We start from the raw sequence: 25,265 nt of genomic DNA, 5'->3' as shown, positions 1-25,265 counted from the left end.
TGCAGGAAACCCTTCCCCCCGGCTGCGCGGCTCGGAGGGGGAGGGGGCGGCGCGACACCGCCTCCGGGGCGGGCCCAGTGCGTGGCAGCGGGATCGCCGGCCCCGTCGCGAAGTTTCCAGCCCGTGAGCGCCGCTGGACCGGCTGGACCTACCAAGACCCCGGTCATGCGGCCCCTGCTGCTCCTGGCCCCGTTGGGCTGGCTGCTCCTGGCCGAAACGAAGGGCGATGCCAAGCCGGAGGGTGAGGGCCCCGGTCCCAGGGCGGAGAGGGAGATCCGGGGCGGGAGAGGGGATCATGGGCGGGAGCAGGGTAGGGGATCGCGGGTGGGAGGGCTGGTCTGGGGGGCTGCCATCGTTAGGACCGTCTGTACGCGAGGCCTGGACTTCCAAGGGCATCTGGGTTCAGGCTACTTGTCCACTGACTCGCTGGTGACTTGGACAAATCACTTCCCCTCGTAGGGTTGCGGTTCCCACATTCGTGCAGTTGAAGGGTTGAAACAGCCGGAGTTCCGTTCAGTAACCAGAGGGTCGATTAATAATAGCGTTCATAATAATAAGGACGATAGCTCCCATTTATGGAGCACTTGCTGTGGGTGAAGCATCAATCAAGCAGGATGGCAACCTTCCTAAGTGCATCCTTCTATTCCCATTTTCCAGCTGGGCAAACTGAGGCTCTAGAATTGATTCTCTTGCCTAACCTTAGCTTGTGGGCTTTGGAACCAGGATTCACACCTAAGTGTGTCTGGTTCCAGAGCCCACCTGGGAGCCTCTAGGCCTCACAACCATGAGGATGAGGGACCCCTTGGCTGGGCGGTGGGGTGGCTCACATGGAAGAACCATTTGTGCTTTTACCCCTGTCCTCTGTAGTCTGCTCTGCCCCTGCCAGGTAGGTCTTACTCTCTCCAGGTTTCACACGAGGAAACTGAGTCCTAGACAGGCGCAGTGATGGCCCAGGGTTGTCCAGCCTTGGAGTGGTGAGTCCCAGATCTGCTGGACTCCAGGTCTAGTGCCCCGTCTCCTACATCCCCAAGGCAGATTGGATTTCAAAGTGTGTCCCTCTCTCCTGAGCGGGGCCTACTCCCCAGCCCTCCCTGGGCCTCCTGCAAGGCCACCCAATGAACATCTGGGAGCCCCAGGAGGGCATAGACCATGGGCAGTCCCAGCGAAGCCACCCATTCCGTGACCCCCAGTTCCTCTTGCTTACCCTCCTAGAGAACCTGGGAGGAAGGCAGGGTAGCAGTTTAGCAGACTCTGTCCAAAGTCTAGCAGTGGTTTTCCCAGATGGATGACCCCTGATGCCAGGAAAAGGGATGGGAACCTCCATTTCTTGAGTACTTCCTTTCTGCCAGATTGTGCCGAAGGCCACATGTCTCTCATGGTGAAGCAGTGGTGCTTGATCTTGTGAGGCTTGGTGATCTAGCCTGCAAAACAGGGGTGATAATACCTCACTCCTAGAGCTCTTACAGGGATTCCGTGGGATGAGGCCTGTTGGTGAGAGTTCAGCTCAATGCCCAACCCATAGAGGCATTTTCTTGCTTGGGCCCAGCGCTGCCAGCTTTCCTGAAGTATCACAGCAGAGCAGTAAGACAGGTCAAAAAATCCAGTGAGGGAGGTACTAAGCACAGAGCTAGGCTGGTGGTGTATGCAAAGGGCCTGTGGTCGGGGTCCAGTTGCTGGCCTTTTTTCCCCCGGACCTCTATTCCCTCTGCATCTGTTGATGTGAGCTCCCTCCACCCCAGAGCATCCCAGGAGAGAAACTTCAGTTGCCCACAATGAAGTCCAGGGAGTTGGAGGGACCAAATTGACGACAAGGCTTCAGGTGCCCTGACTCCCAGCAGATGATGGGAAGGGACAGTAGACACAAGGCAGCCCCCACAGAGGGTGCAGGATTCAGGGTGTTGCCGAGAGAATCCAGGTAAAGCACCTAGTAGATAATCAGCATTCAGAGACAGCGTGTCCGCAGGCACAGGGCTCATGTCGGGCTGCTCTCAAGTTGAGCCCCTGTGCTTCCCTTGCTCTGTTCAGACCCTTTTGATACATAAAGAATCATTAGCCTCATTTTGCAAATGAGAAGACAGGCCCTAAAATGTTAAACACGGTCTCAGGTTGCCAAAGCCAGTTGGAGGTGGAGTCCTTGACTGGAACTCAGACCCTCTGCGCATTCATGCAGACCCCTGCCTCTGGATGGGGGGGGGGGTTGTTGCCCAGAGATGCTGCCTGTGGGCGTCTGCCTGACTCTCCCAGACCTGACTACTTGGGACCCCTCAGCCTGCTGGCCAAGAAGAGAGAGTAGGATGGTAGTTTTCCCGGAGGTCTTGCCCAAGCTGCCCACTGGTGTCAGGAAAGGGGCACCCCAGCTGCCCGTAGAGGCCAGATTCTTCCTTCCTCTGGCTGCACCAGGATGCCCAGTCCAGCATCAGGTGGCTGGGATGGGGCTGACGAGGATTCCACTGGGGCAGGTGCAGGGATGGTGCCATGTGTCCCTTAGGGGCAGAGCAAGGCCTGGAGTGGGGCAGGGGTTTGCTGTGGAGTCTTGGGGGGTGTGGTGGGTGGAGATACTTTCAGTGGCTTGTGCACCCTCATCCAAACACCCAGGATTCGGTACATGGAGAGAAAGATGGACAGCTCTCACTTTCTGGGGGCTCCCAATCTGAGGGGGGGATACAGAGCTCCTCACCCAAGTGGATGCCCAGTCTAGTGGGGGAGATGCAACCCTCTGCTCCCAGAGAGCCCTGTGCCTGATGGAGGAGACATTGCCCTGTTTCATGGTAGCCCCCAGACTACTATGATGGACAGAAAAAGGCCTTCAATAAAGCAGCATCGGAACAAGCGAATTTCCACAGAGCTGAGGGGGTGGGAGAGTCCAGATGCCACATGGTTTTTTTCTCCCTTTTGTAGATGCTTTTAGCTGAGCCCCCACTCTCTGCCTGGGCTCACGCCTTTCTCTGCAGGACTCCATCTGCAGAAGGGGAGGGACCAGCCCGAGCCCAGCGTCTGCTGAGACCTGAGGCTCCCGGGATGGGGATGCCGGCGGGGCTTGGGTGGGGTCCCAGGTGCTGCTGCTCCACAGCAGGAAGTGGAGAGTCAGGGACACCCAGCTGGACGTGTGTGTGTCGGGAGAGGGGAGTCTGAGTGGGAGGCCAGACCTGGGGGAAGGAGGGTTGGCCCTGGCTCTGGGAATCCCCATCTCCTGGCATTCTGCCAGACCCTTGCCTGGCTTCTGTTCTAGCCCCCGGTGGGTGTGGGGGCTGGGGGAGGAGTTTCATTCATTCCCATCTCCCCGGAGAGCAGACCGGGTGTGTCATGACCACGCCTGAAGAGCCAAGGCCACATGCTGACCATCAGCTCCCTGTCCTGGGCCGGTGCTGCTTAGGGAAGGAAGGAGGCGGCATCTGACCGAGCACAGCCGAACCAGGCCTAAGTCCTCAGCCTCATCTCAGGACCCCAGAGAGGTGTCTGCACTCCCCCCCCAAGTTCCTGGCTCAGCCTCTCGCATCATTCTCTCTCCCAGGAAGGCGCTTCTCTCCATCCCTGCCCCCCCCAGGGCAGCACCTGCCCGTGCACAGCTCCCTCTATTAGGGGAGGGTCCCTATGACAAGAACCCCCCGTGGCCATCACGGCCAGGTGCTGTGCTAAGCCCTTCGCACACCTTAGCTCATTTAATCCTCACCCGAGTCTCTGGAGGAAGGTACTATTGTTATTACTCCCATTTCACAGATGAGGAAGCAGAGGCACAGAGAGGCTGAGTTACTTGCCCAGCAATCTCTCCTTGCCATTCCACTCTGCTGTCTGGTGTATCTCGGCTGACCCTGAATCATAGGTCATCCATCTGGGAAAACCACTGCTGGCCTTTGCACGGCAGGTCAGGAGGGCTGAGAGCCCCAGCCCAGGGCGGCCCGCTGGACCAGACAGAAAGCAGGTGGGCGGGGCCCTGGTGGGCAGGACCGAATCCTCCACGTTGACACCCTGTGGGCCTGTGAGCTGCCCAGAGCTCTGGCTGTGCGGTGAGTTGGGAAGAGACCTCACCGCGTGACTGGAGCCAGGTGCCCAAGCGGGAACGCCTGAAAGAAGGTGGCTGGAAATGCTGGATTCAGTCCGCAACTGGGATTCCCAGCATTCCAGGATGGGGAACAGGGAAGGAGTGAGGTTAAGGGCCTGGGCATTTGAAATTCCAGCTCATTCCCTTCTCACTTCCAGCTTCTATGACAGAGTATTTAGCCTCTCAGTGCCTCAGTTTCCTCACCTGTAGAAGGGGCGGGTAGAAATATCACCTACCGCAGAAGGTGTTGATGGTTAAATTCGATAATGAATATAACAAGTTTCACACAGTGTGTGGCAGCTGGTAAAGGCTTAACAGGTAAGAGTCACCTTCCCACAGTGCTCCTGAGGGCCAGGCAGTGCACACCAGGCCTAAGGCACACTCGGTCCCAGTCCTGGGGAGGGAGAGGGACACCAAGGAAATAGAGATGTGGGCCTGGCCTGGCAAAGGGAGAAGGAGCGGGTTTGTACTGGTACCTCGTCTGCTGGGTACATGGAGCCTGCACAGGCTGAGAACTGACCAGATAAGGAGATGAGATTAAGGAGGGCTTCCTGGAGGAGGTGGCCTAGGGCCTCTTCAGGGGAAGGAGCAAGTTTTGCAGTCAGGATGAGGGAATGGCTTCACTGAGGCAGTTCTTGGGGGTATTGAGAGATGCTGCCAGGGTCCCTTGGCAGAGGGGCCTGCCTTGAGTTCTCTTGCTATGAACCCCCTCCCAGGCCTCTGCATTGGAACCCAGAGTCAGAGGACTGGGGGTGGATTGGATCAGAGGTTTCCAAATGTGGCTGACATCAGAAATCACCAGGGAAATGTAGGAAAAATCCAGACTTCTGGGTCCATCCCAGGCTTTCTGGCCCTGGGGCTGGGAGTCTGGATTTCACACCCTCTCCTGTGGTGCTGATATACAGGCAGGGTTGGGACCCTCTGGCCTGGGTGACTTTGTGGGGTCCTTGGCCAGGAAGGTGGGTGTTGTGTTGCCCAGAGAACCCAGGATTTGTTAAGGCCCCATTGTGAGCACCTGGCAGGAAAACCAAGCAGAGACAGGCTGGGGAGGGGGAGCTGCAGGGGCATGTGGGAAGGGTCTGGCATGGCCTGTGGCACTCCCCTCCACCTCACTGGGCAGTCTCTCTAGACAGATGGAGACAGATGCCTGGCCACCATCCCAGGCCTCGGCAGTGTGTGCAGAGGTTAAGAGAGGGGACGCCGGGCGCAGGCGTCTGTGTCCAAACACGGTGCTGCTGCTTCCTGGCTCCCTCGGGCAAATTACTCATCGTGTCTGAGCCTTGGCTTCCTAACTTCCTCTCCCCATCTGCCTGCCTTCAGGAGCCCTGATCCAATGGAGAATCCAGAATCTCATAGATGCACACGCTGGCTTTTTCCATCCATGAAATGTGACACTCTTCCTGTCCCCAGTAGCCCCTGTTGTCGACAAGAGGGCCTGAGTTGGAGCCCTGGCTCTCCTCACCTGGGGCAGACTTAACCATCCCGGCAGCAGTTGGGGGAGCCCTTCCCCAAGTGTGAGCAGCTCCCCTCTTTCCTGGACCCCAGGGTCAGATGGTGAGGCCACTCCTCTCCACACCTGCCTAGTGAACCCACCGCTTTCTGTTCCAGGTCTCCAGGCCCACCCCCAGCAGATTCTTGCCAATCCTGGCTGGGCCACCTGGCACCAGCCCCTGCTCTGGGACTGAGAGCCTGCCCCTCGGCTCAGCCAGTGCTGCCAGACTGGACCCCTTTGTTCTTTTAGCCCAGGCTTCTCCTGACTTCCTGGGGAGGTGGGCTTGGGAGGGCATTACCTGCCTGTGCTGGCCTGGCCACTTAGTGGCTCTCTTCACCCTGAAGAATGTTAAGTCCTGGACCCCAGGGAAGTAAGGCTCACCCAGTGAAACAATATGGGTGCTGCAAAGTGGAGTCTTGCCTCTGAGGGCAGGAGAGAGGTCAGGAGAAATCCGAGAAGGCTTCATAGAGGTGGTGGCAGGGAAGAAGTAACACTGGCCTTGGGACCTGGAAGACGGTTAGAGAATGGACAGAGAGGGGAAGCCCTGGCAGGAGGGAGGGGCCTGGCAAAGTGAGATTCTTGCCTGGAGGAGGGTCCACTCTGTGGAGGGAATGAGTATGTTACTAGGCCAATCAGCAAGAGCCTTGAATGCCAGAGCAAGGCATTTGCCTCTCACTAATCAGCACCAGTAATAGCTCTTAGCATGTGCCAGCATCCCAATAAAGATTTTACAGGCCCACTCTCATTGCATTTAATGCCAGCAGCCCTGGGAAGTAGGTACTGTTAGTATCCCTATTTTACAAGGGGGAAACTGCAGCTCAGAAAGGTCAAAGACTTACCTTACCCAAGGTCACACAGTTGGTAAGGAGCAGAGCTAGGAGTTTAACCGGGCCAGCTTCAGAGCCTTTACTTCTCAGGGAACACAGCCTCAATGTGTGGTCTGGGAGGGGCTTCCCCAGGGCTTCCAGAGATGCCATCTGGGGAGTGCTTCCAGCAGGTTCTAGTGTAGAGATGAAACCACACTACAGAGCCCAGAGAAGTCCTTTGTTAAAAAGGTAGCAGGGCTGCTCTGACCAAAGGCCAGGATTTCAAGTCAGTTTCCACTCCAAGCCAACTCTTACTGGTTCTCACAGTTTGGGGAGAATCCAAGGCCAAGTGAGGCTTAGCAAGAAAGTCTGTTAGCAATTGATTAGCAATGTCTGCCCTGAGTGCAGGCATGGAGAGTGGCGGTTGTCCCTGGGCTAATGTCTGATATTGGCCAGAGAGGTCCTGCTGGTGGTCAGCATTCAGAGCGAATCTTTTCCTCTGCTCCTGTGGGAGGCCAGAGCCCCCTAAATCCAGAGAGACCAAGCCCCACAGTGCAAGGTGCAGACATCTCTGCTCTGTGTACTTCCTGCCATGTTGGTCAGTTACCAGGTAGACAGAGCCCTGAAGGAGATTGGGAGACCCAGGTTATGTCTCAGCTCTGTCATTAACCAGCTGAGCGATCTTAGGCACATCCCTTCCTACTTGGGCCTTGGGCCCTTGTCTGTAATGTTGACAGGATGACATATCCTGTGGGATTTGACACATCCCACTGGGCACACTGATCACTCCTGCTGTCATCTCTTCATCCTCCGTTCCGTTCACCACGCCCTCCTCTGTCCCTAGACAACCTTTTGGTCCTTACGGTGGCCACCAAGGAGACCGAGGGGTTCCGACGCTTCAAGCGCTCAGCCCAGTTCTTCAACTACAAGATCCAGGTAAGGGGCTCCCCAGGCGGGGTAGAGATAGCCAAGGGGTGGTGGAAGAGTCCAGGAGCTGGGTGTCTGCCTTTCCCAAACTGACCTGGGGCCACAGGGAAAGCTGGAAAAGCAAGATGGGAAGAACATAAGCAAAATCTCCGAGGTACTGGAGATGGAGGGTGTGGGAAGGTGAGACTGGAGAGAGATGTGGGAGTGCTCATGTTAGTCTGCATAGGACTGTCCTGGGGACATGTGGCTAGTTTAGAGGGTGGGGCCTGGAGATCAGCATTTCTACAAATCCTCCCCCCAAGTGATTCTGGGTTGCCCTAGTGTCCTGTGGGGCTGAGCCTTGCAGGGAGACATTCCTCCATTTAGCTAAGTGTGCTGCGTGTGTCAAGTACAGTGGTGGGTGGGCACTGGGGTCAGAATGATGGACAAGACAGATGATGGCACTGCCTACACAGCTTGCAATTTGGTGGCTTTGAGACAGAAAGAAAGTATATTTGTTCACATGAATGAGGGTTTGAAGCTGAGGGCTGCTTCAGGCATAGCTGGATCTAGGAGTCCAAGCAGCATGGTAAAGGCTTTGTCTTTCCCCCTCTAGGCCCTGTTTGTTTTTATTTGCAGACATGCTCTCTCTACATGGTGGCGTGATGACCAACAGCCCCAAACCCACATGTCGCAGACCCACATGCCCCAGCTTCTCAACCTCAGACCAAGAAAGCCTTTCCTTAGTTTTAACAGAACAGTCCCAGGGAAGACTCTGATCGGCCATACTTGGGTCACATGCTCAAGCTCACGGCTGTGGGAGAGAGATGGGGACACTCTGACTGGTCAGCTGTGATTACATGACCGCACCAGGAGCCTGTTCAGTCTCACACACATCCTCGAATGGTTTCCCCATGGGAAGGGGAGGAGGGGCTGGACAGACGGAAGCAAAGATGTTCACAGCCCAGGTGGGGGTGGAAATATAGCTGGCCAGATTTTTCCTTTACCAAAAGCCCATGTTAAGGGGCCTTTCTCTGCAGGCACTGGGCCTAGGGGAGGACTGGCATGGCGAGAAGGAGGCGTCGGCAGGCGGAGGGCTGAAGGTTCGGCTGCTGAAGAAAGCCCTGGAGAAGCACGCAGACAAGGAGAACCTGGTCATTCTCTTCACAGACAGGTAGGCGGCTGGGGGCTTCCTGGACTGGGCCCTTCAGCTGAGAGATAGAATATTCTAGAATGAGGCCCTCCCAGGACATGAGCGATGAGGGAGGATCACTCTAGCTAAGGGTGCCTACAGTTTTAAGAGGCCTGTAAACCCCAGAAAAGACCCTCTGGTGTGGCCCATTCCTAATCTTCATAAAAAGATGGGTTGGGGGGCCTGCCCAAGTGTGGTGAGCTGTGCTTTGAGTGTGAGACAGGCATGGATTTTGGGGACCATCTCTCTGCCCAGGGAGGGGGTGGAAATGTGGCTGGCAGGGCAGAGATGACAGGGCAGATCTGTGTCCCAGATGTGGCCCAGGGCTGGCGTGGGAGGTTTGGAAGAGCCTTGATCTGGGTCTCCTAACTGTGCCCTCCCTGAGCCACTGCTCACCTCGTCCCCACCCCGTCTTCTCCTGGCTCTGGCCACAGCTACGACGTGGTCTTTGCCTCGGGGCCCCGAGAGCTCCTGAAGAAGTTCCGGCAGGCCAGGAGCCAAGTGGTCTTCTCCGCCGAGGAGCTCATCTACCCGGACCGCAGGCTGGAGGCCAAGTACCCGGTGGTGTCTGACGGCAAGAGGTTCCTGGGCTCTGGAGGTGCGGAGCCTGGGTGCAGAGTGGGTGGGGGGGCTGGGCAGACTCCAGCGGGGTCCATCCACTGCCTTTGTGAGTATCCCCCCTTGCTTGACATCCTGTGTCTAACTGGTCCTGCACACAGTGTCCTCAGTAGAACTCCTGATTTTCTAACCCTTACATCTACTCCCCTGCGACCTTCCATATCTCATTAAACAGCCCTCTGTCTGCACAGGGCAAAACAGGGAGTCACCCCTGATTCCTCCGTTGCCTTCCCCCCACCAATTTGAAAGATCTCTGGAATCTGCCCTCTCATGTCCACACCCACTGCCACCGCCTCACATGGCCCCTGGCATTGGCAGTCGTTCCTAACTGCTCTGCCAGCCTCCATCCTCACCCCCTTACCCCTTTCCAGTCCATGTCCACCCAGCAGCCAGGTGCGAGTCCACACACCTCACTCAGTGGCTTCCCAGTGCACAGAGAATAAAATCCCTATTTTACTCTGGATTCCTCTGTGCGGCCACGGAAGGGGGATCCGCCCCCAGCAGCCACGTTTCCCCATTGGCCGAGAGAGTCAGTGCAATCCAGATGGCCTGGCCCTGGCCCAGGGGTGGGGTGTCCCCTGAGCCAGGGCCCTCCCTCACTGCCACCTTCTCCCTTCTCTCTTCTCTCTCCGTTCTGCACTGTAGCCAGGGAGCTGTGTGGGCTCTACCCTCTAAACCCTCCTGTACTGTGTGACCTTGGCCCAGCCTCTTTCCTTCTCTGGGTCAAATTTCCCAGATAACTGCAGAAATGGGGCTCCAAGCCTATGTCCCACCAGCCCTGCTCCTCTGGGCTCCTAGTCTAATTCTTTATTCACCTGTGTGGTGCCCAGGACCTGAGCTGGCGCAGCTTAATGGGTACCACTGATTTTTCTCTCTGGGCTCAGTGGGAACTTGTCACCAAGTGGCATTAACTGGCAGGCTGTTTCCAGCCTATAGACATTGCCTCCCCTCAATCCAGGAGGACTTCTGAGAGGAGACAGGGCTTCTGTGTAAAGAATGGAAGGTAGATGGGGTAGAGGCTGGGAAGAGGCCCCTGGCTTAGGGGCCAGAAGCTAAGTATCTGTTTCTTTGTGTCCCCTGACCCCCAGGCTTCATTGGTTATGCCCCTAACCTCAGCAAACTGGTGGCTGAGTGGGAGGGTCAGGACAGCGACAGCGACCAGCTCTTCTACACCAGGATCTTCTTGGACCCAGAGAAGAGGGTGAGAGGCAGGGGGGTGCGGCTGAGGAGTAGGGGTGGGGCTGGACCAGACTGCACTGGGAGCAGCCCTCCTAAGCCTGACCCCCAGGTTGGGCATTGATATTTCATTTATCTATTCTTCCATGCACTCATTTACTCAGCAGGTATTTATCAAGTGTCTGTTGTGTGTGAGGTACTGTCAGCTGTAGGGCAGGGATGTGGCGGTGAACAAGACAGCTGGGCTCTCTGCCCCCTCGAGTAGGGGAAACAGAATTTACAGCCTCATGTCAAGTGGTGATGAAAAGGAACTGACAGGCTGAGCTGCTCCTGTCCCACCCTGCCTGAGGGGTTCCTGGGGGCTGATGAGATCTTGGCTGGACCTGGGCCCCAGAAGCCAGGCATCTGAGCCTATCTTGAGGCAAGGATCATTGAGGGGACTGGAGGTGGTAGACCAGTGTACCCAAATCCAGCCAGTGTTCTCTGGGCAGGCAGGAGAAATTTAGGGAGCCCTCAGGGGTCAGTATTTCTGGATTCTGCCCTGCTAACCACCCACCCCAACCTCCATCTATACTTTTGCTGTGTGACCTAGGGAAAGTCACTTCCCCTCTCTGGGCCTCGGCTTTTATTATCCATGAAATAATGAAGTAAAGCGGTTGCCTGTGCAGTGGTAGCTATGAACTTGATCTTTTTGTTGACTCAGTCCTTCCTCCTCCTTCCCCTTTGCCTCCAGTCCCATGGCTAGCAGAAGCCCACAGTCTAAAATATAAAAGTGGAGCTACTCCCTATGGGATGAGCACTGGGCCTAGAGTCCCACTTGCCCTTCGTCAGCCTGGCCTAGGGCTCCATGAGACACAGTCCGATCTCAAGAGGCAGCATTGTGCAGCGAACATGGACCTCAGGACCAGGCTACCTGGGTATGAATGCCAGTTTAGCCAGTTACTAGCTGTGTGACTCTGGGCAAGCTACTCAACCTCTCTGTGCTTTGTTTTTGAATCTGTAAAATGCAGTGATGATAGTACTTTCTCATAAGGATGTTGTGTAGATTCGATTAATTAAAGTATGTGGAATACTTAGAATAGTGATTGGCACAGAGTAATTACTAGCCAGGCATTTGTTATGATTACAGCGCTTGTTGTTGTAGCTGAAACAGCTGTTTCCTTAGATTCCTTCCAGTTCTGAGAGTCCCTGGTTCCGTGAATAGAGCCACTAGACCAGTAGACCCCAGGGGCTTGGCCACTGGCTGGCCTTCCCAAGGCTCCCCGCTGCCTTTAGGTGACAGGGCAAAGTGGGTGTGGGGAGAGGAAGTGGCAGGAGTAAGAGGGCGCGCTCCCCATCCTACTCTTACTGTGACCCCACAGCTTCTACTTAGGGTTGGGGCCCTTTTTCCTGCAGGAGCGGATCAATATCACCCTGGACCACCGCTGCCGTATCTTCCAGAATCTGGATGGAGCTTTGGGTGAGTAGCCCCCACGAAGAGGGGGATCTTGAGAGGTTGGTAGAAAAGAGATGAGGATTCCAGGCAGGGCCTGAGCCAAGGAGGTTCCTCGTCTCCGGGTCCCCAGAGACCACCTGGATGTCCTGGAGGCAGAGCTGTGTCTCTCTGGGGGTGGAGAAAGGAAGACCAAGAGGTCAGTCCAGGGCACCAGGCAAGGAGGCAGCTGCTCAGCCTGGGAGGAGCTGAGTGATGCACTCACAGGTACCCGCCCCCTGCCCTGCATCCCTGGTCCTTACAGATGAGCCTGCTTCACCTCCTTCCCCTGTCCTGCCATCTCCCAGGGCTGGGGCAGGGGGTTGATGAGTGACTTGGGAAGCAGAGAGGCCCCTTGGCCCTTGAGACCACAATGTTCTTGTCCTGGTCCCAAGTCCGTAGCTGGTGACGACATTGCTTTGCCACTCTCTTGTTGGGTGACCTCAGGCAAGACACACACATATCCCTCGGACCTGTTTTCCCATCTTTAGGAAAGAGAAGTTGATTGGTGTTTTCATGGGGTCAGTGGACCCCTTTGAGCACCTGAGGACACTCTGGCTACCCTCCTGGGAAGCTGCGGAAGCATCGCACCCTTTGGCCTATAGGTTCTGGGAGTTGGTGAATCTCTGTTAAGAAGCTGAGTCCAGATCACTTCTTGGAAGGGCCAGGAGCTTGCACAGAGGGGCTCCTTTTTCTTGAGCACCCACCACAAAAGGCCTCCCTCCCCAGCATCTTCTCAAGCCTCTGGGAAAACGCCCTTCTCTGCTAATTTTATGATTGTCGAACAAAGCAGCTTCCTACCCGCACTCTTACGTGCAGACTAACTGGGTCAGAGCTTGGGTATTGAGACCCCACTGCAGGGGCTCCCTCCACAAGGGCAGGAATTGTCCCTGCCCTGCCCGGGCCTCCCCGTGGGGCTGAGCTGTACCTGGAGCTGGGATGGTTCAGGTCTTCACTTGCTCTCATCCCCTGCTTCCAGATCTAATAAGGAATCACAACAAACAATGGGGGTTGCCTTGGATTCTGTGCTTGCCATGTGCCAGGCATGGTGCTAAGTGCTCACTGGACACAGAATCCTCCCACTCTGGCCCCCATTTTACAGATGAGGAAACTGAGGCTCAGAGCCGTGAAGTGACTACGCTGGGGCCACGCCCTATTCACTGGGGGAGAGCTGGGATTTGAGTCCAGTCTGTCAGCCTGTGGACCTGATGCTGACAGGTCTGTGCTTGTCTGACCCCCAGATGAGGTCGTACTCAAGTTTGAAATGGGACAAGTGAGAGCGAGGAACCTGGCCTACGACACCCTCCCGGTCCTGATTCATGGCAATGGGCCCACCAAGGTACAGAGGGGCTCCAGCCCCCCAGGAGAGTGGGAAGCAGGCGGTTAGGAGCACACCTGACTGTGCTCTCAGTGTGACCCCACAGCCTCTCCTTGGGGTCAGGGCCACCCTCCTGGGACCTGCTGCCAGATCACTGCTTCTGACCTCACATCTGAACTGAGCATGGCACCTTCTCTTTTTATCGTGGTGGTCCATGATGCCCTGTCCATCTCTGCTGACCACAGAAGAGGCTGTTGTCCCCACCCAGTCCAAAGCTGGGCTGCCCTGAGTCATCCGTACTCTGTCACCCCGGGGCAGACTAGTTTCTACATTCAACAAACATTTATTGAATGTTTGCACCGGGGCATGAGGCATAGGCAGCCTCGAACAGGACAGACAGTTCCCTGTGCTCCTGGGGCTCCAGAAGGGGCCAGGGTGCAGCCAGACCTAACCTGCCCCTGGGGAGCTGGCCCCCTGGATCCTGGCACACATCTCCGAGTGTGGTCCTTAACCACCCTCATCAGAATCACGTGGGCGGAAGGAGAAGGGGAGCATCTTAAAATGCAGATTTCCTGACACCACCCAAGAGCTGCTCAGTTGGAATATCTGAGGGGTTGGTGCCCAGGAATCTGCATTTTACAAGCTCCGAGGAGATCCAAAGATGCAGAAGCACCAGAGCGCTGAGTCCTCCCTCGGCCCTCGCTCAGAGCAGCTTTGGTGATCACCGGGGGGACGAACACGCTCCCCAGGACCCACCCAAAATAAAGCCACATTCCTGCCCACTTAGGGGTGGCAGAAGGCTGGGGTTTGGGCACACCAGGGGCCTTGGGAGATGTGACTTGGTGGTTGCGGGGGTTGAGGGAGGCTGGCCTGGTTCTTCTCAGACCCCTCGTCTCCTGACAGCTGCAGCTGAACTACCTGGCCAACTACATCCCGCGCTTCTGGACCTTCGAGACGGGATGTGCCGTGTGTGACGAGGGCCTGCGCAGCCTCAAGGGCATCGGGGTAAGGCTGTTGGACACCAGGGGCTCCATCCCTTGGGGTGGGGGAAGTTGGAGGATTTTGGAAGAGACTCTGTTGTCCTCGCTGTCTGGGGTCCCATCCTCCTCCCCACCCAGACACCTCCTCCTGGAAGCCTTCTCAGACCACACATGGCTCCAGCTCTCTCCGATGCCTAAGTTCCCGTTTCTTCCGCCTGGTCGCTCAGGCTCTCCTGCAGCCCTCTTCCCCATGACCCTTTCTCCTCATTTATGGCCCACTTCAAACTCTGTGCCAGCCCGGCTCTCCTGACAGTGTGCCATCAAGCAGTCCTTGCTCCAAGTCTGGGCTCACGCTGCTCCCTGCCCTGAGCAGGGACAGCTTCTTGTTGCTTCCTGACCAGTCCCTGCCTCTGTCCACCTGCACATCCTGCTCGGAGCGCGCCAGCCCAGGCCCCTTTCCTGCTAAGTCCACACGCCTCTGCTCTGGAGTCCTCAGGCCACCCTAGGGGCTCGGCTGTGGCGCAGTGGCCGGACATGGCCGGACTCCTGTGCCGCCCTCTCCCCACGCAGGATGAGGCTCTGCCCACGGTCCTGGTTGGCGTGTTCATCGAACAGCCCACGCCGTTCCTGTCCCTGTTCTTCCAGCGGCTCCTGCGCCTCCACTACCCCCGGAAACGGATGCGGCTTTTCATTCACAACCATGTGAGTAGCAGGCACTCGGTGGGGTCGCTCTGTGGCTTGGGCCAAGGGCATAGCCCCTCAAGATGCCCTGACTCCGCTGAGGAACTGACTGAACTGGGTTATCTGGGCCAAATGGAAGTGGGAATTGGGCTCTAGACCCAATCACGGGGTTGACTGTGGAGTCAGACTGGCTGGGTTTGAATCCCAACACCACTGCTTATATTGGCTGTGTGCCCTTGGGCATGTTACTCAACCTCTCTGGGCTTCAGTTTTCTCGTCTATTAGATAGGGTTAATAATAGTGCTGGCCACACAGAGCTGCTGCAAGGGTTAAACTGTTGACCTGTGAAGCACATGGAAGAGTGCCAGGTGCATAGGAAGCACATAGTAGGTACTTTTAGCCGATGTCATTCTCATTGTTTCCCCCAGTCTTTCCTAATTTGATCTTGTGATAGTCAAATTGGTTTTCATTCCTTGAGTACCTTCTGAGGAATCAGGGAGGGCCCTGAGGCCTGCTGCTCTGTGGGGAGCGGGCCTGGATTCAGCATTCCTAGCTCTGTCCCTTGTCGGCCTCTCCCTCCTAGCTGGGTAAAGTCCCACCTCTCAGCTTTTGCTAGGAGAAGCCAGGTATGCTCTCCAAACCCTTCCTGTCGTCAAGGCTTCTTGTCTTCCATGGCGTTTTCTCAGCTGCCCCATCTAGGGTGACCCGTTTCTGAGACCTCTCGGTCCTGCCTGTCTGCACCCCACTCCCGGGGACCTGTGGTCCCGCACCCGGCTCTGCCTGTGTCACAGACGTTCACTCAGCTGTGCCACCTGGAAACCGGAGAAGGGTATAGGCCCTGCCCTTAGAGGCTCCCAGCTTCCCCGGAGACATCAAACCTCATGTCCACGAACTGTGACTTTGCGTAGGAATAGAGAACCGTTGCAGGTAGTCTTTGAGGACCTACTTTGTGCTGTCTGACTTGTTGACGCCTGACAGTGACCCAGTGAGGGAGGCACGATCGCCCTCCCATTTTACAAGGGAGGAAACTGAAGCAGAAATAGGTGAAGTGACTTGTCCAAGGTCAAGCATCCAATCAGCAGAGCCAGGCTTCTCTCTGAACCCTGGGTTTGTTTCTGAACACCTTGCTCTTTCTGCTTTCCCAGGCAAGGGGCTCCTGGTATCAACTTGTTTTTCAAAGCATTATCTGAGGATCACCTGGAGAGTTTTATAGTAAAGCAGATCCCTGGGCCACACCCCAGATCAGCAGAATCACCAACTCTGGATGTGGGGCCTTCGGGGTTAGGGGTGCTATCCAGGTGACAGAAGTTCTTAAGAGGCCTCTGGGCCCGGCCTGGTCAGGGGAGGATGGTCAAAGCATGGCCAGGAAGGGCACTCCAGGCAGAAGGTCTGGTGTGGGCCAAGTTCTGGAGATAGGAAAGTAGGTGGCCAGGGATGTGCCAGGGATGATGGGGGCTGGGCAGCCTGCAGTAGTGGAAGGTGCCGTGGTCCCTGTGGTGGAGCTTCATCTTCACCCTCATCCCCCCCACCCCCAGGAGCAACACCACAAGGCTCAGGTGGAGCAGTTCCTGGCAGAGCATGGTGGCGAGTACCAGTCCATGAAACTGGTGGGCCCAGAGGTGCGGGTGGCGAACGCCGATGCCAGGAACATGGGCGCGTGAGTTGGCTGGGGGGCCATGGCTGGGGGGCCGTGGTATCAGGAGCACCAGGTGGGAAGATGGAAGTTCAGGAGGCTGTGTGGTCTCCAGCCCCTCTCTGGGCCTCTGTGTTCCTATCTGTCAAATGGGGAAAAGTCTGTCCTGCCAACCTCAGGACTCCTAGACGGAGCTAAGCAGTGTCCTTTGGGTTCAGGAAGCAGGAGAGAGAAAGAGGACTGGAGGGCCAGAGTAGATATATGTTGACAATTAAAGGAAAAAGTCTCTGAATTTTTTCCCTTTGTTATTAAAACAAACGGATAATTTGTGTTGACTGTAGAAGAGTTAGTACCGATCAGAGGTTAGCAAAACTTTCTGTAAAGGACTACATAGTAAATCTGTGTAAATTGGCTTTGTGAGCTCAGCCTCCACCACTCAAGCTCGGCCATTGCAACATTAATGACCTGTGGCTGGGCTCCAGTAACATTTTATTTATTGACACTGAAATCTGAATTTCAGATGATGTTCACGTGACTTCTTGTGATTTATTTTTTCCCCAGCCATTTAAAAATGTAAAACCATTCTTAATTCATGAGCCATGTGAAATCAGCCAGGAGGCTGGATTTGGTCTGTGGACCATAGTTTGCTGAGCCCAGCACCAGATAAACAAAAAGAATATCGATTTTTAAGGCTTTTGGTCCAAGTTACCAAACTGCCCTCCAGAAAGGCAGAACCAGTTTACCCATGGCCCTGGGCAGTCTAGGGGCCTGTCTGTGGGCCTGCTTTCCCCAGTACCAAGGTTTTCAGGGCACTTAATAACCAGTGTCCAGGCTCTGAGTCTTTGTTTTGACAGCCTAGCAGCCCAGGGGTTGGGTCTCAGAGTTGGGAGGGACCTTCGAGGCAGCTGGCCCCAGCCCGCACCAGGCCAGCCTGAGTTCTCTAAAGACCGTTGGCTGGTACCTGGTGTTCATAGATATGGGTGGCGGTGGAGAGTGCAGGGTAGCTCTGGGATCCTGGGTGGAGAGGCTGCCCAGAGCCCCAGCCCCGCTGACCCTGCGACCCCTGCCTGCAGGGACTTGTGCCGGCAGGACCGTGGCTGCACCTACTACTTCAGCGTGGATGCCGACGTTGCCCTAACTGAGCCCAAAACCCTGCGACTGCTGATCGAGCAGAACAAGTGAGGCTGTGGGTGGGCTGCAGCCAGGCCTCCGGGCCCCAGCACCGCTCAGGATAGGCCTGGGCCCAGGCCCGGGGTGCGAGCCCTTCACCTGCCTTTCCTCTCCTCCTCCGCTTTGGCCTCACCTATTACCTGGGGCTCAAGCTGGCCTGGCTACCTTGTCTTGGTTTGGTCCATGATGTTCCCCACCTCCTGGCTACAAGCCCCAAGCCGTCACTCCCCCCACCTCCTGTAACCCTTCCCCTGCTTTCCTGGTTGCCCTATGGGAGGGAGCGGACCCTGCTCCAGGCCCTGCCCCAGGGAGGTGCTTGCAGGATGAAGGCTCTCTCCTCCCCTTCCCCATACCTAGATCTGCCCCAAACTCTCTGTGGGCAGAGGGGCTCCCACTGAGATGCTCCCTTCCTCAGGAACGTCATCGCCCCATTGATGACCCGCCACGGGAGGCTGTGGTCAAACTTCTGGGGGGCCCTGAGTGCAGATGGCTATTACGCCCGCTCCGAGGACTACGTGGACATCGTGCAGGGGCGGCGTGTGTGAGTACCAGCAGGATTGGGGCACCCTTCATCTGTCTTCCTCCTGGCTTTGAAGCACCACCCTCCCTAGTATTCCCGTCTTTGTTGCCCTCAAATTCCTCTGAACTGAAGCAAGAAAGACTGCAGTCAGATGCACAGAAGGACTTCCTGACAATTATCCTGGGTCCATGTGTTGAGGGTAGTAGGGGAAGCAAATCAGTACTGTCCTATCCTCCCAGCCTGTGACTTTCCCCTCCCTCTGACCCCTGACTCCCACCCTATGACCCCCTCACCGTCACCCACGTCACCCTCCACCTTGCTTTCTCTCCCTTAGCGGGGTCTGGAACGTGCCCTACATCTCGAACATCTACCTGATCAAGGGCAGTGCCCTGCGGGCTGAGCTGCAGCAGACAGACCTATTCCATCACAGGAAGCTGGACCCTGACATGTCCTTCTGTGCCAACGTCCGGCAGCAGGTCAGCCTGGGCTGTCAGAGGAGGCCCCATTGATGGGGAGGATGGGCTACTTGTCGCCATAGGCCCTGGAGCTTCTGAGATCTTAGCAGGGATGCTCAAAGGCTGCCAGGCCCTGGTGGGAGCACTTGGGGCACCGGGCATCAGGGCTGGTCCTCGGCGTCTGTGGGAACATGTTAGCGGACCCAGTTTTCACATCATCTCTTTTATTTACATTTTTGACAGAGCCTAAAGAAAACTAAACTTTCTACCTAAAACTAAATTCTCTGCCTTTTCTCCAAGTAATGTGCCCAAAAGATACCCTTACCCTATCCCTGGGCCCCACCCTGTGTTATTTTGTGGTTATTTTGATTGATTGATTGATTAATCGTATTTTAAATGTGGCAGCAGGATGGTGTTTCCCCTGTGCCCACAACTACAACTCCAGAATCAGAACGCCATCCTTTTCTTTTGCACGTTCATTCTTTCATTCCTGTTCAGTCCTCTAGGAAGCCTTCCCTGATGGCACCCCCATTGTCAGGCCTGGGCCAGGCACTGGGGAGATGGGGTGACCCACACCCAGTTCCCTGATCTTATGAACTCGAATGTGGTAGGCAGAGGAGGCTGTGGTCCTTCCTGACCCCCAGGGGGGTGTCCTGGGTGGGGGGAAGCTTTCTTCCATCCGGCCTGCTCTCCCCAGGATGTGTTCATGTTCCTGACCAACCGGCATGCCTTCGGCCATCTGCTCTCCCTGGACAGCTACCAGACCACCCACCTCCACAACGACCTCTGGGAAGTGTTCAGCAACCCCGAGGTGAGGCCCTGGGTGGGTGGGCATGGGTGGGAGCTGAAGGGACTGCAGTGATCCTGTGGCCTGAGGTGCATCCCTCTCAGAGCACGACCATGGCTGGTACCCCATGGGCCCCCTGCTTCCCTCCGCCCAGGGGCGCTTGTAAGGCAGGACTTGTAGGGAGAGGGGAGAGTCTCCAGAGGCAGCGCCATCTGGTGGAGGAGGGACCGGGAGTCAGAGGCTTAGGTCTGTGGCCCAAAAGCTGTGACTTAGTTGAGACTCTCCACCTTTGGGGCCTCGGTTTTCTTAGCTCTAAAATGGATACACTGCCCTAGCCTGCCTCACCTCCGAGGGTGATGTGATGATCAGGGGAGAGCAGAGTGGTGACATTGTGCTGATGTGGATGTGGGCACATACCTGCAGGCAGACCTGTACACACCTGCACACCTGTATACACACACGTGCAAACACCCCCTCCTGTGGGCACACTGTGCCCAAACGGCTGGCATGACCCAGTGGGCATAGGCACATACCAGCTCCTCCAGGCACGCGTGCACCCACCCACACTGCATGGGGCTGGGGGCGGGCAGAACCCTCTCTTGGAGCAGCCCATGCAGCAGAACAAGGGGTGAGCCCCGCTGGTCCAGGCCTGGCCTGAGGACCCCAGCTCGCGACCTTTCCCGCAGGACTGGAAGGAGAAGTACATCCACGAGAACTACACCAAGGCCCTGGCGGGGAAGCTGGTGGAGACGGTAAGGGCTGGGCGCCCTGCAGGGGATGGGAGCTGGCTGGCCTGGAGGGGGAGGAGGCGCCTTTCTGTGCTCTGGCAGTGCTTGGGGCGAGGGACTGGGCAGTGGGGTGGCCCCCTCCCCCTGTTGGCACGTTCCAGCTGGAGCCTGCAGGGGTCTTGGGGGCCTGACGCTCTTTGCTGGCTGGCGCAGGAAAGAGGAAAATGTCCCCAGACATCATCTCAACTGGACCATGGCCAGGAGTGAGAAGCAAGTGCTTCTCTGCTTCCCCTGGAGCCTCTGCTCCCTTGACACACACATCCCATTCCTGGCCCCAGCCCTGGCAACTCTGTGACCTTGGCTGAGAAGGGCCGGCTCTGAGCTCTGCCCCTTCCTCCCTTTGGCTCACTGAGCCCCTGCTCAAGCTCCCTGGAGACACTTGTGGGGCACTCGGAGGACTCACAGGCCTGGGTGTGGGACTGGGGATAGACCACACGAGGGGTCTTGCCTGCAGTGGGTTCTGTGGACACCCATGGGGGCAGGGGGAGGATGTGGTGGTGCCACTCTGGACCCTGTGACTGAGTCCCCACCCTCTCCAGCCTTGCCCGGATGTCTACTGGTTCCCCATCTTCACGGAGACGGCCTGTGATGAGCTGGTGGAGGAGATGGAGCACTACGGCCAGTGGTCTCTGGGAGATAACAAGGTGGGAGCCCCGGACGCCTAGACTGGGACGGTGGGGAGGCTGCCCCTCCACCCATGCCCTGCTCTGGGCTCTTTTCCTGGCAAGCCAGCCAGACTCCCTGGGACTCTAGATGGGGGTGCTGGCAGGGGTGCCTGAGGCACTTAGGAGTAGAGGGATTGGAAAATGGGACGGAGTGTTGGTCCCTGAGCTGCCATTGCTGCTGGATGACTGAGCTGCCTTCATCTTAAGTTGCTAGGTGTCCAGTTCCTGATTTGTTATTAGAATGATTTAGCTTCCTCCCCTCAGCTGGGCGTGGAAATGGGAAAGGAACGAGCAAGTGTGGGATAAGGAAGAATTAGGAAGCGACATCAATGTCAAGTTCACCAGACAGCAGAACCAAGTGGCATGATGGATGTGAGAGGCAATCCAGTGCCTGAAAGAGGAATTCATACCTGCCCTCACCTTGGAAAGTTCAGGAACCATTTTTAAAGGCACATGCGCCCCTAGGCTGTGTACTTCGGAGCCTGGCTAGCCTTTGGGCTGGCAGCTGGTCTAAGCATGGTTCTAGTTACTGCCTGATCTACACACTTGGTGGCTGATCTCATCTCCAGAGCTCAGTACCTTGCATAGTCCACGTGTGGTGTCTGGTGAACCCTTGTGCTCCGGTGACCAGGCCCGCCCTGGGACACTAGTGCCCCAGCTAACGTGTGGCCCTCGTGCTGTGTAATGAATCACCACGAAGCATGTTTTATCAGCTTAGAACAGCACCCACTTCCCATCTTCCAGTTTCTGTGGGTTGGGAGTCCGGTAAGTCTTAGCTGGGTCCTCTGCTCAGGGTCTCACGAAGCTGTAGACATGGTGTCAGTGGGGATTGGGGTCTTATCTGAGGCTTGGGGGTTCCTTTTCCAAGCTCATGTAGCAGAACTCATTTCCTTGCAGCTGCAGAATTTCAGGCAGCTGGTTTCTTCCAGGCCAACAGGAGAGAGTCTCTCTCTTCAAGATCCTCCTTTAAAGGGCCCACCCGGGATAATCTCCCTTTTGATCGACCCAAAGCGAACACACAGGCTTCATTAATTAATTACATCTGCTGAACATCTCCACCCTTGTCCTGTAACCTAACCTTATCCCTCATATTGTTCACAGGTCAAAGGGAGGAGATTAGACAGAGGCTGTACACCAAGGGGCTGGGATTTGAGGGCAAGAGGGTCCATCTTAGAATTCTGCTTACCACACTCTCCGTGGTCACTTCCAGGACAACCGCATCCAGGGTGGCTACGAAAACGTGCCGACCATCGACATCCACATGAACCAGATCAGCTTCGAGCGGGAGTGGCACAAGTTCCTGGTGGAGTACATCGCCCCCATGACGGAGAAGCTCTACCCAGGCTACTACACCAGGGTGGGCGTGCCTGGGGTGCAGCCAGGATGAGGGCAGGGAGTGAGGGGTGAGGTGGGGGGCATTCCTGGCTTGGGGGAGAGGTCTGAATACTTGGTGTCAAAGAGTGAAGCCTCCTCCCATCAGGTGTGAGGTGGGGCCTTGGGAGGCAAGGCGTCTGGGGCACTGGGGAGCCACTCTGCCTCTGGCCTCTGACTCTCCCCTTGGCATCCTTCTCTGTGTACTTAAATCCTGCTTCATTGACTCCTAGGCCAGCCCACCAAACAAGCTCCTGGTCAGCTGGCCAGCGTGCCCAGTCCTGCCCTCGGCTTCTCTTCAGCTCCCTCACACGTGTATCCATTGACGCCTCTTTGGCTTTTGCACGCCTTCCCTCACTCAGTCACCTCCTTGTGTACACGGTTTTCTCCAAAAATCTGCTTTGAATGTGCCTGGGCCCTGCCCTCAAGGAATCACCAGCCAAAAAGGGTTGTGAGGATTAAGTTAATTTCTTCCTTCTTCCCCTCTCTTCTCCTCTCTCTCTTCCAACTCTTCCTTCACCTTCTCCCCTTCCTCCCCTCCCTGTCCTTCCCTTTCTCCGCACACTTTAATTGAGGCCCTTCTTTGTGCCAGGCACTGGAGAACACGGGGTAAGCAGACTTGCCCTCACGGCCGACATTCCAGCTAGTGGATGAGGGGCCCCTTCTGTGCACCCCCGCCTTTCCTGGCCTCCAGGGTCCGCTCTCTAAGCTGTCTGTCTTGTCCTGCTTCCTTGGCACAGGCGCAGTTCGACCTGGCCTTTGTTGTCCGCTACAAGCCTGACGAGCAGCCCTCGCTGATGCCACATCATGACGCGTCCACCTTCACCATCAACATCGCCCTGAACCGGGTTGGGGTGGATTACGAGGTGAGCAGGGGTCACCCTGGGCCAGAGGTGGGCAGAGGGGTGGGCTGTCTGGGGAGCAGCTCAGGGGTGGTTGAGGCAGAGGGGCCCAGAGAGAAAGGGTGTCAGGTCCATGGGGAAGGCTTCCTGGAAGGGGTGGGTTCAGAGCACAAGCTGGTGGGAGGGAGAGGGCTTGAGCCACAGCAGGGCAGGGGAACAGGACATCTGGGGCCAGACTGCCCGGACCTGGGTCCTGCCTGCCCCATCACCAGCTCTGTGTAATGGGTCAACAGGCACGTTTCTTAGCGTCTCAGTTTCCTCATATCTTAGATGGGAAAGCCTAGAGTGCCCTCCATAGAATGGCTGTGACAATTACATGAGCTCATCCAGCTAACTGCTTACATAGATGCATATTAAGTACTCAAGGATTGATAGCTATTAGTAATAAAAAGTTTAGGGTTTTCCTCATTCTTGAAAGTAAGAAGGCAGCTTTGGGAATGTCAGTGCAGTGTTAGTCTAGGTGTGGGGCATAGGCTTGTGGCCAGATGGGAGGCCTGGGGAAACCAGGAAGACGTGAGGATGGATTGGGAGCAGTTCTGTGGGGCCTCAGGGCCCCAAGGAAGGCCTGTAGGTGTCATCAGCCAGCGAGCCAGTCATTCATTCATTCATTTACTCATTAAGCTATTATTTTCTAAGCTTTTTGGAACTCAGTCCTGGCACGGTGAAAGACACCAGTAAAAACACTGATCATTTTTAGAGAGTTTACAATGCATCAAGGGTTCATATAGGGGATGATTTTGCCTCTCCCCCAGGGGAACACTGGCAATATTCAAAGGCATTTCCGATTGTCACAACCATGGGGGTGCTACTGGCATCCAGTGGGTAGAGGCCAGGGATGCCCAGGACCACCCCCCATAAGAAAGAATTATCTGGCCCATGGTGGTGATAACTGTACAGCAGTTTGGATGTACTTAATACCACTGAACTGTACACTTAAAAATGGTTATGATGGTAAAGTTTATGTGGTGTGTATTTTACCACAATTAAAAAAAAAAAGAGAGACTTATCTGGCCCAAAATGTCCATAGTGCTGAGGTTGAGAAACGCAGCCCTAAGCTCTTACTTGTATCATCTCATTTAATTCTCACAATTAAATGTGCAGTTTAATTTTCCAGAAGGGGAAACTGAGGTTCAGGTTGGTCACAAAGTTAGTGAAAGATGTAGCCGACACTGGCCCAGTGCTGCTTGGCGCCCAGGCCGGTTCTCCTGGTCCCTTGCTCTTTGCGGAGGGTCTTCCTTACCTTAGGCATCTAGTGGCCGTCACTCCACAGGGCATCCCCAGGCAGGCTGTGCTGAGGGCTGCCTGGCTGCGATGGTTCAGAGGGAAGGATTGGCGGAGGGGGCAGTGTCCAATGGGGGAACTGGCGCTTCCTGTGGGGGAATTGACACTTCCTGTCTCCCAGGGCGGAGGCTGTCGGTTCCTGCGCTACAACTGCTCCATCCGAGCCCCGCGGAAGGGCTGGACCCTCATGCACCCTGGGCGACTCACGCACTACCACGAGGGGCTCCCCACCACCAAAGGCACCCGCTACATCGCCGTGTCCTTCGTCGATCCCTAACTGGCCAGGCCCAGCCACCTCGGACCTTTTCCTCTTCATCAACAACCACTGCCCAGCAGCCTCTGGGGCCTGGGGGTCCCAGGGAAGGGTCCAGCCGCCGGACTCTTGACCTCTCATTGCTCTTGGAGCCACCATCGGAGAGACTGGGCCTGAGCCACAGACCAGAGGCGGAGCACACCTCCTGGGCTGGGGATTTCCTGGTGCTGTGGACGCAGCCCCGAGAGACAGTGTTCACTTTCACTGCTTTGTCGCAACTCATCCCTTCCCACCCATCTTCCTGGAAAACCCAGTCCCACTCTCTCTGCTTCTTCCAGGGGGCAACACTTGAGCAGAACAGGGGCTGACCCAGCTGCCCAGAGAGACTCCAGGGGTAAGAAGCCATGCCCTGGAGCTTCTCCCAGGTGGAGCTGCAGCCCCGGGGACTGCAGGATTGTCACCAAGACCTGGATCAGACTCAAGTCCCCATGCTGACTGAGGGACAGCTGAAGCCCCTTCCTCCCTGGCTCCTATCACGAGAGCAAAACTCTGTCCCTTGGAGACAGTGACTCAGAAAACCTCCCGGGAAACAGAAAATGCATTGATGCCACAGCTCCATCCTCTGCTGGACCTGTGCTGGGGGGCGGAACAGGAAGCGCTGTGTCCTCACACTGCACTGCATCACCCTGTCCTGGGTGCCTCTGAAGAGAAGGACAGACAGTCAGAAACAGGAGAGTCTCTATTAAAGGTCATTCAAACCA

At 56.3% G+C, this 25,265-nt stretch overlaps 1 protein-coding gene across 1 annotated transcript; it reads left to right on the top strand.

The window, feature by feature from the left end:
• Positions 1-72: 72 nt before the first annotated feature.
• On the top strand, positions 73-25,265 carry PLOD1 (procollagen-lysine,2-oxoglutarate 5-dioxygenase 1). Its single transcript, XM_011000853.3, has 19 exons — positions 73-241; positions 7,182-7,273; positions 8,284-8,417; positions 8,870-9,033; positions 10,142-10,254; positions 11,625-11,688; positions 12,942-13,039; positions 13,922-14,023; positions 14,569-14,700; positions 16,215-16,336; positions 17,386-17,490; positions 17,898-18,023; positions 18,337-18,478; positions 19,155-19,268; positions 19,931-19,996; positions 20,572-20,676; positions 21,908-22,054; positions 22,809-22,934; positions 24,373-25,265. The coding sequence occupies exons 1-19, from the start codon at positions 166-168 to the stop codon at positions 24,526-24,528; spliced, it is 2,184 nt and encodes a 727-aa protein (XP_010999155.1). The 5' UTR covers positions 73-165; the 3' UTR covers positions 24,529-25,265.

Source organism: Camelus dromedarius, chromosome 14, assembly GCF_036321535.1.
Source record: "Camelus dromedarius isolate mCamDro1 chromosome 14, mCamDro1.pat, whole genome shotgun sequence".
NCBI classification, from domain to species: Eukaryota; Metazoa; Chordata; class Mammalia; order Artiodactyla; family Camelidae; genus Camelus; species Camelus dromedarius.
The sequence above is the reverse complement of the archived record's forward strand: the minus strand, read 5'-3'. Positions and strand labels throughout refer to the sequence as shown.